General features: G+C 41.8%; 1 protein-coding gene across 7 annotated transcripts in view; it reads left to right on the top strand.

The window, feature by feature from the left end:
• The window catches only part of LOC126162883 (leukocyte elastase inhibitor-like), a 185,777-nt gene that overhangs the window by 102,466 nt on the left and 67,862 nt on the right, over positions 1 to 15,449 (top strand). For all 7 annotated transcript variants that reach the window (XM_049919677.1, XM_049919683.1, XM_049919680.1 and 4 more), the window contains one exon: positions 11,679 to 11,823. In XM_049919677.1, the coding sequence (XP_049775634.1) occupies positions 11,679 to 11,823 (145 nt within the window). The remainder of the gene's footprint in view (positions 1 to 11,678; positions 11,824 to 15,449) is intronic.

Genomic DNA, 15,449 nt, shown 5'->3' with positions numbered 1-15,449 from the left:
CTGCTGGATGATGTGTCTGACTTAGACAACTGTTCACAGCAAGAAATTAAAATTACTGGTTTGTGATCTGCTAGACCTTCACTAGTATGTCTGACATCACGAAAATCTCTAGAAAAATTAAACTATAATATTATCCAAACAAGCATTATTCCTTGTGGATCTCTAATTTGTACAACGTAAATTTAGTACTCTTAAGATATTAAAAAATCATTCTTGTGAAAGATTCATGAGAGTTAGCCATTTCAGTGTTGAAATCACCACAGATATTGGCTTTTGTGTTAGATTTTAATATCTATATAAGCTAACAATTATGGTATTCTCTTCATTTCGTCTTATACTTGTAATTTGTCCATCCAGTAAGAGCTAACATTCATCTTAAAAAGCATTAATGAATATTAGAGCATCTCCATTCTTTCTTTCACTTCTTGCACATATTGTCTCCAACAGATTAAACTTCAGGAATAACATTATACCTGATTTTCTGTCAGCAAATGTTCTGACATACATACAACATCAACATTTTCAGTATTGCAAAATTTATTAATTCCAATATTTTGTTCCTAATGCAGTGAATGTTCATGTATCTGTAAACACTCCTTTTGAGTGTTGATTTTAGCATCTAGTTCATATGCAATAGTTTTATTATCTGCCATGTCACTGACTTTTATCCGAAAAAATGACATATACTCCAGTTACTATTCAAACCACTACTTTCATAGACAGTTTATTCTGTTTGATTCTTTCTTTAATTTTTTCACTGTCACTAGGATACCCAAATGATTTCCCTTCATATTTTTTGCTTATAACTACGACTGCACAGTTTGTTTATTCAGAACACCGGTTTTTTATTTTGCTGTGTACACTTGAACTGTATTTATTTACACTGGCACTATAAATCAGATTATGCCTATGGCACTGTAGCAACTACTGTATTTCTTGATTTATTCTTTTCTAGAAAATTCTGTTGAGCTTTTACACAAATATCTGCTTCATGTTTTGCAACATCATTCAAGCCCATTATGCATATGATTCAGTCATTTTCTTGCAATATTTTTGTTTGAATGTCAGTATCTACAATATGTTTAATTCATGCTCCATGTTTGTGCTAGTCACTGGTATGTCTCAATTTATCATTCAGACCATGGTAGATATTTTTCTGCCAGGGCTTTCTGTTAGAAAAAGCACACTACTCTTTTCACTTGATGATCTCCATTGTTACTATCCTTTTTTCCCCTTCCAAAATGCCCCTTTATTTTTATGAAATCACAAAATGTGAAGAGAGATTTTAAATTTTACAGCCTAAGCCAAGAGGAAAGTGTGAAAACAATACACAATTTGTAGCTGCTCATGTTGCAGAGTGCATGTGGAGTCATGAGATGGTCTGTGGCACTGAATATGAAAGATAACTTCCAATTTTCTCTCTTTCTATTTTATCTTCAACTGATACTGTGAACTGGAGGAGAAAAATGAGGAGAGCCTCTGTAAATACACTCATGTTCAGGGGAAAAAAAACAGTTTCAATGACTAGAGATAGGACATTCATGTACTCAGGACAAGTACATTAGTATATTCTGCAGAAATGATTATGATTAGCATTTTAGCATTTTCAATGTTGGCCCACAGGTTCTAGGTCAACATCGATATTATGCTCCAACACCTTCTACTAGTAAAATGTGTCTTTGGCTCTCATTGTCACTATAAACTGAAGGTAATCAATCAGTGTGACTGAGCAGATGTGCAGGATGCCTCAGAGATGTATGTGCAAACTGTACCATCAAATCAGAGAGGTTGAAAGAAGGCACATTATTGGTATGAGAGAATGTGCTGCATCCATCTGGGAAATTTCCACTCAGGTGCTACAAAGTGCTTTGGCTGTGCAATGGGTGTGTGCAGGTGAATTCAGGTTCTGTTTGTTTGAAAATGATAGCCGCATTTTGGTTTGCCACAGGCAGGGGCAGTGGCATCATAGTGACTTCATTTGCACAAGACATACAGAGCCAACCCAAGGCCTTATGGTGTGAGGTGCTATTGGGTACAACCACAAATAACAGTTGGTGTGTCCAGTGCAATGTGACCAGTGTGACCGATGTCAATGACATCCTGCAGTCAGTAGCTATTCCCTTTCTGCACAACCACCATGACACCATTTTTCAGTAAGACAATGCACAACCACATGTTGCTGCAGGAACATGTATCTTCTTGGTGTCACTGGATGTCAGCCTTTTGCCCTGGCCCAACAGATCATGAGACTTGTCACCAGTAAAAATTGTGTGGAATGTAGTGAAACAACTGGTGCAGTGCTGTAGCCCAATGCCAACCACTGCAGATGGACTTTGGAAACAGGTGAATGCAACATGGACGGCTATACCACAGAACCCATTCGTACCTTATACATGTCAATGCCATCACACATGGCACAAGTTATCAGGGTCATGGCGGACCCTAAGCTTACTAAGCAACAGGATACATGCTGATCTAAGATGATTGGAACGCTAATCATTTCTGCAGAGCATACTAATGTACATGTCCTGTGAATATGAACATCCTATCTCTAGTTGTTTGAGGTGCTCTGTTTTTTTTTCTGAACATGAGTGCATGCATTTTTTATTATTATCTTTTTTTTGCTGGAATTAGTTTTAAAGAACACATACAAAAAATGAAAGTATAGTATACAAATACTGCGTTATCAAACAATCAGACATAAGTCAGTATTTAACAATAATAGGTAAAGCAAAGAATGCTACTCACTACATGGATGATGGGTTGAGTCACAGAAAGGCACACTGAAAAAAGATGCTAAAACAATTAAACTTTCAGACAAAGTCCTTCTAGTGAAATACAAAACACATACACACACATGGCCACTGTCTCTGGGTGCTGTGGCTTAACTGCTACTGTGGCTGACATGGACAGCAATCTGCTGTGATGAGGGTAAGGAGGGAGGCATGTGGTGAGAAGGAGAAGGGATAGCAGCATAGGGGTCAGGGGCAGGGATGTGGTGGAACTGCTAGGTGCAGGCTGTGCCTGGAGGGGGGGGGGGGGGGGGGGGAGGACACGGGGAGCAGGTGCGGGAGACTGGACAGGAGATAGGAGAGAAGTAGAGAAGGGGAAAAAACTAATAGGGACATAGGTGGGATAAAAGGCATGTGTAGAGCTGGAGTGGAAGTAGGGAAAGAGATAGATAGGTGGAGGACAGGGGCTAGCAAAGTTTGAAGCTGGGGTTGAGGATTGGGGAATGAAGGATATGTTGTCAGGAGAGTTCCCACCTGTACAATTCAGAAAATATTAAGGTGGTAGGAAGAATCCAAATGGTGCAGGCACTGAAGCAGTCATTAAAATGAGGCATATTGTGTTGGGTGGCATGTTCAGCAACTGGGTGGTCCAGCTGCCTCACAGCTACAGCTTGGTGATGGCCATTCACTTGGACAAACAGCTCGTTAGTTGTTATGTCATCCATGTAGAAAGTGGCATAGTGGTTGGAGCTTAGATTGTAGGTCATATGGGTCCTTTGATGAGGCAGGAGATACCTGGAACAGGACTGGAATAGGTGGCAGTAGGAGGATGTAAGGAATAGGTTTCTTCCAAGCAGTCAGCTACACAGCTCATAAAGGCACAAGCGTGTTCATTGGTGATATTCAGTAGGGTAGCAAGTTACATGTCAAGGTTTCTGTCCACTTTTATAGTCTACTTCTTCAGTTAGTCATGCTAGGATGGGTAGGATGTGTGCATGCTGTGTACAGATGCAGGAGAAGCTTGCCACACTTTGTGAACAGCTGAATGCACTTTTGCCTAATGTCAGCAGCCTTCAGGCTGCTGCATTGAGGTGTAGAGATGGCAGAGAATCTGGCAAATTGTATGGGACATCTCAGGTGTCACTTGTTTTGCCCACAAGCTTCACTGCCGAGGCACTTCCTAGTGAACACGACACAGTGTATCTGCCCTCACAGCAGGGTGAGTGTTGGGTGGTAATGCATTTGTGTTGCTTGAGATGGAGGGCTGATGTAGAGGCTGTCTGTCTTTCTGGCCTTGCCTATTCATTCTGCAAGGGAGCAGGTGGCCATTCTTCCAACAGAGTCTGAGCAGGTATACATGGTTGGGAGGTTTGCTAGTTTAGGAAGCTCCAACCTCTTAGGAAGATACCATTTAGTGCTGGAAAGAAAGCCAATGTGAACTCATCATTTCTACTGGAGGGCCTCACCTGGGATAATGGATGGGATGTGACTTTGCCTGTGGCTATCAAGTGCGCAGGGTGCAATCGTCTGCAAGTTGTGGCCCATTTTGACATCAACGATGCCTGTCACATGGGTTCTGAGGCCATCTCAGTTCATAAAGGCATCTGGCAGAGGTGGCAAAGGCTGTTGTCCTAATGCGTAAGGTGGAAGCAGAGCTCGCAGTTTGCAGCATTGTTCCCAGGGTGGATCGGGGTCCTTTGGTTTAAAGCTGAGTGCAGGATTTCAACCAAAGGCTTTGTCAATTCTGTGAGAGTCTTGGCTGCAGATTTCTAGATATGCATTATTGGGTGGGTAATTGTAGGGTCCCCCTTTATAGATCAGGTGTGCACTACACAAAGGAAACACATACTTGGGTAGCAGAGTACTTGTGAATATGCAGATAGCAAAATCAGACCACATCCTGAGTAAAGACACTTCAACTGTCAAAATTTTATCAGTAAATTGTACAAGTATTCTTAACAAAGATCCTGAATTTGGTGCCCTCCAGGAAAGTTCTCATGCTCAAATTATTCTTGGGACTAAGAGTTGGGTGAAACCTTAAATAGAAAGCTGTGAGATATTAGCAAATCATGTAATATATATCTGAAAGTCAAATTAGATGTCATGGGAGGGTCAGTGTTCACTGAAGTTGACCGAAATATTGTCTCTATTGACATTAAATTGAGTGTCACAGCAAAGTTATCTGGTCATGTATAACAGGTCTAGGTGAAACCAAATAATTGTTGAATGTTTTTACTGGCCACCTGATTCTGCTGTGACAATTCTTAGTCATTCAAAGAAAGTCTTCAGTCTGCTGCACATAAATACACAGATCGTAAATGCCCATACCTTACAATACTATGAGGTCATGCTGAAAAGTAATGCTTCTGAATTTTTTATGTGACAGATGTTAATGCTTTATCAGCAAAATAATTGTTTTTAGCATTCTATGACTTTATTCTCCATGTCTACATATTTATTTCTCTGCATAGTCACTCAGGCTGTAGAATGTTTTACTTTATTGATGGAGCCACAACCTCACCTCTGCTTGCATTGCTTCATGACATAAGTGAAGTCCTTGAAGGTGTTCTTCAAATTTGGAAACTGATGTAAATCAGATGGGACCAATTTGGGGGTGTATGAAGGATGATTGATGACAGTGCACCCAATATGTTGGACTGTTGTGGATGCTGCACTCGTGTGATTTGGCATTGTCATGGTGAAGAAGAGGATGGTCCATGTGGACAAACTACTCAAATTTGAAACTTGATTACAGCACACACCATTTATATTACACATTGCCATGTTACATGCTACAATTTGGAGTGCTGTAGAGGTAGAGGGCTGCTAATATGTAGATATGAAGAATAAAGATGTAGAATAGTAATAATATTTGTTTTATTCAAAAAGCTTTAAGAGTTTTCACATAAAAAAACTCTGAGGCATTACTTTTTAGCACAGCCTCATAGTTAGAAGTGGCTTTAACCTACTGAGAATAGACTCAAGTGTCTATTAAAACATTGCAGTGGTACAGACTGTGTCTTGCGAAGTACTTTTGAACATACTTTCTGAAAACTATCTTGAGCAGCTAGTTTGGCAGCCCACACACAATGAAAATATCTTAGACTATGTTGCTACAAACAGGCCACACCTTATCGATGGCACTAGTATAGAGACAGTGATTAGTGATCAAGATGTCATCATATTAATTATGGGTAAGAATTTTAATGAATCAGTCGAGAAGGCTGGGAGAGTGTTTCTGGTAGAAACACTGGATAAGCAGTTGTTAGCATGTCTCTTAGGCAATGAATTGACATCATTTAGTTTCAGATGCATACAGATGAATTATGGACAAAGTTTAAAAAAAATTTTAAATCGTGCTCTGGTGAAGTATGTGCCTAGTAATTGGATTAAGTATGGAAAAGACCCATGATGGTTTCTCCAAAAAAATTCAGGAAATGCTGAAGAAACAAAGGCTGCTGCAGTCTGTTAGAAAATGAATGCTCAAATGATGACAGACAAACATTAGTAGAGATTCGTGCATCCATGAAAAGATCTATCTGTGAAGCATACAACTACCACTGTCATACCTTTGCAAAAGACCTGACCGAGAACCCAAGAAAATTCTGGTCCTATGTGAAATCATGATGTAGGTTTAAGGCTTCCATCCAGTCACTTGTTGACCAGTCTGGTGCAGAAGTTGAAGAAAGCAAAACAAAAGCTAAAGTTTAAGAAATAATGCATCCAGGAGAGAGAATCTTCTTAGTGTTCATTCTTTCTGTTCTTTCCTGTTTTTATACATGCAAGAGAATCATACAACATACCATCATTTGATTATCACAAAGAGACCCATATGGATGACATATGGTAGTAAAATTCATGCCTGACATAGAAAAATAATTGAAAGAGTTGAAAACATATGAGTCACCAGGTCCGGATGGAACCCCAGTTCGGTTTTACAAAGAGTACTCAACAGCACTGTCCCCTTACTTAGCTTGTATTTATCATGAATCTCTCCTGCAATGCAAAATTACAAGCAACTGGAAAAAAGCACATGTGACTCCTGTATATAAGAATGGTAAAAGCTCAGATCTGCTAAATTACAGACCAATATCCTTAACACCAGTTTGCTGCAGAATTCTTGAACAGATTCTGAGTCTGAATATCATAAATTCCTTCTGTCCTCAACATCAAGTGTTCATCAGAGACAAGGTTATTGTCATGAGTGCCGTAGGGAAGTGTGATAGGACTGCTATTATTTTATGTATACATAAATGATCTGACAGGCATGGTGGGCAGTAATTTATGGTTGTTTATTGATGATGCTGTGGTGTATGGGATGGTATCAAAGTTGGGTGACTGTAGGAGGATACAAGATGACTCAGACACAGTTTATAGTTGATGTGACAAATGGCAGCTAGCTCTAAATGTAGAAAAATGTGAGTTAATGTGGGTGAGTAGGAAAAACAACAACATTAGTAGTATGGCTTGACAAGTCACATTGTTTAAATATCTGGGTATAACATAATAGTGATATGAAATGGTTAAAGCACGAGAGGATTGTTGTAGGGAAGGCAAATGGTTGACTGTTGTTTTTTGGGAGAATTTTGGGAAAGTATGGTTCATCTTTAAAGGAGACCACATATAGGATACCAATGTGACCTGTTCTTGGGTACTGCTCAAGTGTTTTGCGATCTCCACTGAGTCAGACTAAAGGAAGACATTGAAACAATTCAGAGGTGGGCTGCTAAATCAGTTACCAGTGAGTTTGAACAACACAGAAGTGTTATGGTGATGCTTCAGGAAATCAGATGGGAATCTGGAGGAAAGACAACATTCTTTTTGAGGACCACTATTGAAAAAATTTAGAGAACCAGTACTTGAAACTGACTGCAGAATGATTCTAATGCCACTAATATACATCTTGCTTGAGGACCATGAAGGTAAAAATATGAGAAATTAGTTTTGTCTGGTGGCATATAGATAGTCATTTTTCCCTCACTCTAGCTGTGAGTGGAACAGAAAAGGAAATGACTTGTAGGGGTACGAGGTACCCTCTGCCATGCACCATACAGTAGCTTGCATAATATTTATATAGATGAACACATCTTGCATCTAGTGCTATTACAGACATATAAGTGATGAGGGGTGAGGTTGGGTGAGCAGGGGGGTGGGGGGGACAAGTTTATTCAAGTTTATTGCATAGATTTTGTGGGTGGTAGAATACAACTGTGGGGTGGGTGGGGAGGATGTTATTCTTTACAGAGCATGGTCAGAGGTAGTCAAAACCCTGGTGGAAATAATGAGAGTAGTGTTTCTTTGTGGTTGGACAGTGAATATACACTGATCAGCCAGAACATTATGACCACCTAACTAATAGCCGGTATGTCAAACTTTGGCACCGATGTCGGTGGCAATGTGTCATGTCATGGATGCAGTGAGGCTTTGATAGGTTGCTGGAGGGATTTGGCACCACATCTGCACACACAAGTCACCTAATTCATGTGAATTTCGGTTAGGGATGTGATGAGCTCTGACGCTGCTTTCATGTTCGATCAGGTTCAGATCTGGTGAGCTGGGGGGCAGCACATCAAATGGAACTCACCATTGTGTTACTTGAACCACTCTATCACACTCCTAGTCTTGTGACATGGCACATTATCTTGGTGAAAACTGCCACTGTCGTAGGGAAACATGATCGACATGAAGGGGTGTGCATGATCTACAACCAGTGTTTGATACTCCTTGACAATCATGGTACCTTGCATGAGGTACACTGGACCCATGGATACCCATGTGGGTGTTTCCCAGAGCATAATAGAGCCACTGCCACCTTCACTCTGTCCTGCAGTACAGGTGTCAAGGAGCTGTTCCCTGAAAGACAGTGGATTCATGCCCTCCCATTTGCATGATGAAGATGGTTCAGGATTCATCAGACCATGCAAAACTCTGACACTGCACAAACATCCAGTGCCAATGGTCATGTGCCCGTTTAAGTTGGTGTTGCCGATGTTGTAGTGTTAACATTGCCACATGCACGGGTCATTGGCTGCGGAGGCCCATCATTAGGAGTGTTCAGTGCCTAACCCCACAACACCTGGATGTGGTTTTACCTTGTGTTGAAAACACTCACTGCAGCCCTCCTCAAACATCTAACAAGCATGCAGTTTCTGAAATGTTTGTGCTGAGCCTCCGGGCCATCACAATCTGCCCTCGCTCAAACTCAGATAGTTCGTGCACCTTCCCCATTCTATATACAGACAGCACTGATACTGTATGCACTGAATGTGTCTCTGACTAGCAGTAACTCCTCACCATTTGATGCTGCTGTCACCTTGATGGGTTTGTATTGAGAGTGGGTTGGTGCTCATAATGTTCTGGCTGATCAATGTATGGCAAGTGGTAGGTGATTGGAGAGACAGGGCTTGGGAGATCTGTTTCTGGACAAGGTTGGGAAGCTAATATCAGTCTGTGAAAGCCTCAGTGAAACCCCTGGCTTCTTTTGAGAGGGACTGCTTGTCACTAAAGATGTGATGGCCATGAGTGGCAAAGCTGTACTGGAGGGACTTCGTCGTATGGAATAGGTGACAGCTATCGAAGTGGAGATATTATTGTTGGCTGATAGTATTAACATGGACAGAGGTAGCCATCCTTGATGTGGAGGTCAACACTGAGGAAGTTGGTTTGTTGGGTTGTGGAGGACCAGATGAAGTGAATGAGGGAGAAGGTGTTTAGATTCTGGAGGAATGTGGATAGGGTATCCTCACCCTCAACCCAGGTCATCAAGATTCTATCAGTGAACTGAACCAGTGAGGGATTTGTGATTCTGGTGTGTTAGGAAGGACTCCTCTGACTAATGAATAAGTTGGCATAGGTTGGTGCTATGCGAGTGCCCATAGTTGTACTATGGATTTGTTTGTAGGTGATACCTTCAAAAGAGAAGTAATTGCGGGTGAGGATATAGTTGGTCATGGTGACTAGGAATGATGTTCTAGCTTTGCACTTTGTCAGACATTGACAAATTTAGTGTAGAAGGAGTGGCATTGACAATGATGAGCAGGTCACTGGATAGTAAAGGAGCAGGAACTCTGAGGAGTGGGCGGAGGAAATGATTGGTATCTTTTATACAGGAGGGTAGGTTATAGCTAATAACCTGATGGTGTTGGTCCACAGTGACATAGATTGCCTTTTAGGGGCATGTTAACTAGCCTCAATGGGGGGCATGTTTGGGTTTAGGGACTTTAGAAAATATGTGTTCCATGGGGCAGTGGTGATGGTGAGGATAAAGAGAGACTCATGAGAGAAGCTCTGAGATGGACCTAAGGATTTTGGAGGGACTGGAGATTCTGCTGGATATCTGGAATGGGATGACTGTAGCAGGGTTTGTAGGTGGACATATCTGACAGCTGTTAGAGTCCCTTTGTTGGGTAATCCCTGTGGTTATAACTACAGTAGTGAAACCTTTGTTGGCAGGTCAGATAATAAGGTTGGGATCAGTTTTTAGATGGTGGATTGCTGCTCTTTCTGCAGATGGTAGGTGAATTCCCATGTTGAGGAATTTTGAAAATGTTGAGGCAAGGCTTAGAGTTAGGTAATTCTGGAAATTTAATGAGGATGATCTGGGGATAGTGGGGTGAATTAGGTCAGATGGAGGAGTGAACTGCATCAGGCAGGATTCAATATTGGTTTTGTATTGAATGTAATTGGTAGGGTTGGTGGCAAACAAGTGTTTCCAATCCAGAGACGGGGAGAAGGAGAGAAGGTCTTTAACAAGACCAGTATGATTGAATGTGTGAATGAGGCAAAACATAAGGCCTTTAGAAAAAACTGATCAGTGCTACCATGGGACTGAGGCATTTTGAGGAACAATGGGACTGAGGTATTTTGAGGAAAGGTTCATGATAGAGTTTTGGGTTTGTTTTTTGTTTAGGATCTGGATTCTGTTCAATGATTGGAGGGAGTTCCTGAGGATATGGTAAATTTAATATATCTACGTGGCATGGTAGCAGGGTTGTTGGCTATGAAGGGGTGCAAGGAAGATTTGATGGAGACACTGCAGAGGTGGAACAGTATGTACAACTGTGTTCTAGGTAGAGATATAGAGACTTTTCTGTATTGGCACAAAGGGTAGGAGAAAGAATACACAGTGAAGAGTAGGTGTAAAAATACAGATAAAAAATCTCAAAAAAGGTGAAAGGGATGAACTATAGGGAAGAAAAGGTGAAACTTAAGGGAGCGAAAGGTGAAAATGAACTAAAATTTTGTGAAAACGCAGTGAGATGAAAGAGAAATAATTCCCCTTCTTACTTCCACTCTCCCCCCCCCCCCCCCCCCCACCCTTCCATCACCCAGCAGAGCCTCCTGACCTGACCCTGCATGTAGCAGCTCTGTGATCTACTCATCATGTTCCTGCATGTTACTGCAGGCAGCACAGCATCTTCCCCTACCCCTACCCTGCTGATCCTCCCCTCCCTGCCAACAAGGCTTTTGTCGAAATAGACAAGCCAGTGGCTTCAGCTGTGAGAGGCTGTGGTCATGTGTCTGTGTGAGTTGCATTTGCGAGTGTGAGTGTGTGTGTGTGTGTGTGTGTGTGTGTGTGTGTGTGTGTGTGTGTGGGCGCACGCGCGCGGATGTGTCAATATTCTGTAGCTCTAAGAAAGATTAATCTGAAGATTAGTATTGTGATCAGTCTTGTCTTTTTACTTTTAAGCTATCGTGTGTGGATGGTAATAAGTGAATGGTAATCAGTGGCAGCTGCTCTCTGTACGTTGCTGCACACAGTTCATAATGCAAGTCATAGTGAACAGGAAAATGTTTATACAAGTTGATTTATTTCAATAATTCGATGTTTCATAATAAAAAGATACAAGAGAATGTCAGTGATGGTAATGTTCATTGTTTCAAAGATTGTCTATTATTGAAGAATTTTTTATGCTAGTTTTAAAAGAGATGCACTTGAACTTTCAGCTTGGCATGAAGGCTATGTTTGATGACTGCAATGCAGATTTTACGGGGATTAATGATTCCAAACCTGGTCTTGTTGTCAGCAAAGTCTTCCACAAAGCTTTCATTGAAGTAAATGAGGAAGGTACTGAAGCTGCAGCTGCAACTGGTATGTAATAAGAAGACATTCTCACTAAAGACTTGTTCTACTTTACAGTTATTCTGTATCATATTGAACATATTATTTTTGGAAGATATGACCGCCTGAGCTTATTTTTGGGATTTTGTCTTTGTATTTCACATTGGCTCACCAGAACCATTAGGAGTGTTCCTTTGAGAATTTATACATTGAAGCACCAAAGAAACTAGTACAGGGATGCATATTCAAATACAGAGATATGTAAACAGGCAGAATATGGTACTGAAGTCGGCAATGCCTATATAAGACAACAAGTGTCTGGCACAGTTGTTAGATCACTTACTGTTGCTGCAATGGCAGGTTATCAAGATTTAAGTGTGTTTGAACATGGTGTTATAGTTGGTGCATGAGCGACGGGACACAGCACCTCTGAAGTAGTGGTGAAGTGAGGATTTTCCTGTATGACCATTTCACGAGTAAAATGGAATGACCATATAAAATTAATCATTGGTAAAGCAGATGCCAGACTGAGACTCATTGGAAGAATCCTAAGAAAATGCAGTCCAAAAACAAAGGAAGTAGGTTACATTACACTTGTTCGCCCACTGCTTGAATACTTCTCAACAGGGTGGGACCCGTACCAGATAGTGTTGATAGAAGAGATGGAGAAGATCCAATGGAGAACAGCGCGCTTCATTACAGGATCATTTAGTAATCATGAAAACATTACGGAGATGACAGATAAACTCCAGTGGAAGACTCTGCAAGAGAGACGCTCAATAGCTCGGTACAAGCTATTGTTGACGTTTCGAGAACATACCTTTACTGAAGAGTCAAGCAGTATATTGCTCCCTCCTACAGATATCTCGTGAAGAGAGCATGAGGATAAAATCAGAGAGATTAGAGCCCACACAGAGGCATAGTGACAATCCTTCTTTCCTCGAACAATATGAGACTGGAACAGAAGGGAGAACTGATAGAGGTACTCAAGTTACCTTCCGCGACACACCGTCAGGTGGCTTGCGGAGTATGGATGTAGATGTAGATATGGTGAATATCAAGAATCTGGCAGACTGTGTGTACCTGGCACGCCAATGTCCGAGGGCTCCTCTGTAGTCATTTCCGGTGCAGTTGGTCTCACACAGTGCGTGCTCTGCCACAGCCGATTTCACCACCTGCCCCAACCTGTAATGTCATTTATGTTCTGTAACCCAGGTGTTGATTGATTGTCCAGTCATTCCAACATAAACTTTTCCACATGTGCATGGTATGCGGTATGTTCCTGGCATTGCAAGTGGGCCCCTTGTCTCCTTTGGTGATCTGAGACAGTCCTTGATTTTCTTTGTCAGTTTGTAAATAGTCTTTATGCAGTTTTTTTGTGCAATATATGTCTGATTCTGTCTGTCACTCTGGGAATGTATGGCAGAAAGGCCGTACCCAACATTTCTTTTTCTGATTTCTCAATTCACTGAGTGAAGACGTTGTTTCTTTGTTTACAAAAGTGCCACTCACGGACTCTCTGGAGCACATCGGTTCCATCTTTCCACAAGACATCACAAAGCTCTTCTATGCATGTCTTACCACGAGCTATTTCATGAGGAATGGCAGCTTCTGTGAACAGCTGGAAGGCATCACCATGGGTAGTCCTCTTAGTCCAGGGGTGGCCAACTTGTTCATGGAACACTTCGAAGCACAGGCACTGGACTTGGCACATTATAAGCCTAAAGTGTGGTACAGATATGTTGATGATACCTTCATTGTGTGGAGCCATGGCGAAGAACAGCTCAGTGACTTTCTAAGACACTTGAATAGTCTCCATGACAACATAACATTTTCTATGGAAGTAGAGAAGGACAAAAACCTACCATTTCTAGATGTGCTGGTCACAAGGGATGGTGAAAACCTGGGACACAACATGTATTTCTAAAACCGGCACACACAGACCGATAGCTGCACAAACTATCAAATCACCACCTGAACCAGAAAAGAGACATGATTAAGACGCTCATAATGCGGGCAAGATGAATAAGTGAGCCACAGCACCTCAGATGTGAAATACAACGCTTTGAGAGTGTTCTGAAGAGCAACAGGTACTCCACAAGTGATATTAGATGCATAACAGAGCCAAACACTCAGCGAAGTGAGAAATCAGGAAAAGAAGTGTCGGGTATGGCCTTTCTGCCATACATTCACAGAGTGACGGATAAAATTGGCCATATATTGTGCAAACATGATTATATAAAAACTGACAAAGAAAATCAAAGAGTGTCTCAGATCAGCAAAGGAGACAAGGGCCAACTTGCAATGCCAGGAATATACCGCATGCCATACACTTGCAGAAACATTTATGTTGGAATGACTGGATGATTGATCAACACAAGGATTACAGAACATAAACAAAATTGCAGGTGGAGAAATCAGCTGTGGCAGAACTCACTCTGTGTGAGACCGACCATGTAGTAAAATTCACCAGCACAGAAGTTCTGGCTGTAGAGAAGAACTATCACATTCACTTGTTCAGAGGAGCTGTAGAAATACACAAAAATAGGAACGCCTTCAACAAAAAAGAGGAAATTCTCAAGGTAAACGGATCCTGGCTTCCCGTGCTGCAGCAAACAGCTGTCGCAAGTAGCAAGAGGAGAACCACACTGGAAATGACCACAGAGAAGCCCTCAGACATTGGTGTGCCAGGTACATATAGTTTGCGACCGTGAGCTCAGCTCCAGTCCACCACCAGCAATGGAGGGTGAATCTCCGTCAATGCCAACCACAAGTGCTGGTTAAATGTCAGAAAAATCATCAGATGAACATCAGCTGAAGAACCCAAGGCAGAAGCCAACAGGCAGTTTGTCAACAAGTGGCCTTCACATTGCTGCATCCGGAAAAAGATCCTGCAAGAATGGGACCAAAGTGACTGAAGAGAATTGTTCAGTGTGACAGAAGTGCAACGCTTCCACAAATTGCTGCATATTTCAATGCTGGGCCATCAATAAGTGTCAGTGTGCAAATGATTCAACGAAACATCATCAATATGGGCTTTCAGAGTTGAAGGCTCACTCGTGTATCCTTGATGACTGCACAACACAAAGCTTTATGCCTCACCTGGGCCTGTCAACACCAACATTGTACAGTTTATGACTGGAAACATGTTGCCTGATCAGACAAGTCTCGTTTCAAATTGTATTGAGCGGATGGACATGTACGGGTATGGAGACAACCGCAAGAATCCATGGACCCTGCATTTCAGCAGGGGACTGATGAAGCTGGTGAAGGCTCTGGAATGGTGTCGGCTGTGTGCAGCTAGAGTGATACGTGACCCCTGATATGTCCAGATATGACTCTGACAGGTGAAACATATGTAAGCATCCTGTCTGATCACCTGCATCCATTAATGTCCATTGTGCATTCTGATGGACTTGGCAATTACAGCAGAACAATGCAACATCCTACACATTCAGAATTGCTACAGAGGGCTCCAGGAACACTGTTCCTGAGTTTGAACACTTCTGCTGGCCACCAAATTCCCCAGACATGAACATTATTGAGCACATCTGGGACGCCTTGCAATATGCTGTTCAGGAGAGATCTCCAGCCCTCGTACTCTTACAGATTTATGGACAGTCCTGCAGCGTTCATGTTTTCAGTTTCCTCCAGCA

Source organism: Schistocerca cancellata, chromosome 2, assembly GCF_023864275.1.
Source record: "Schistocerca cancellata isolate TAMUIC-IGC-003103 chromosome 2, iqSchCanc2.1, whole genome shotgun sequence".
Lineage (NCBI taxonomy): Eukaryota > Metazoa > Arthropoda > Insecta > Orthoptera > Acrididae > Schistocerca > Schistocerca cancellata.
The sequence above is the reverse complement of the archived record's forward strand: the minus strand, read 5'-3'. Positions and strand labels throughout refer to the sequence as shown.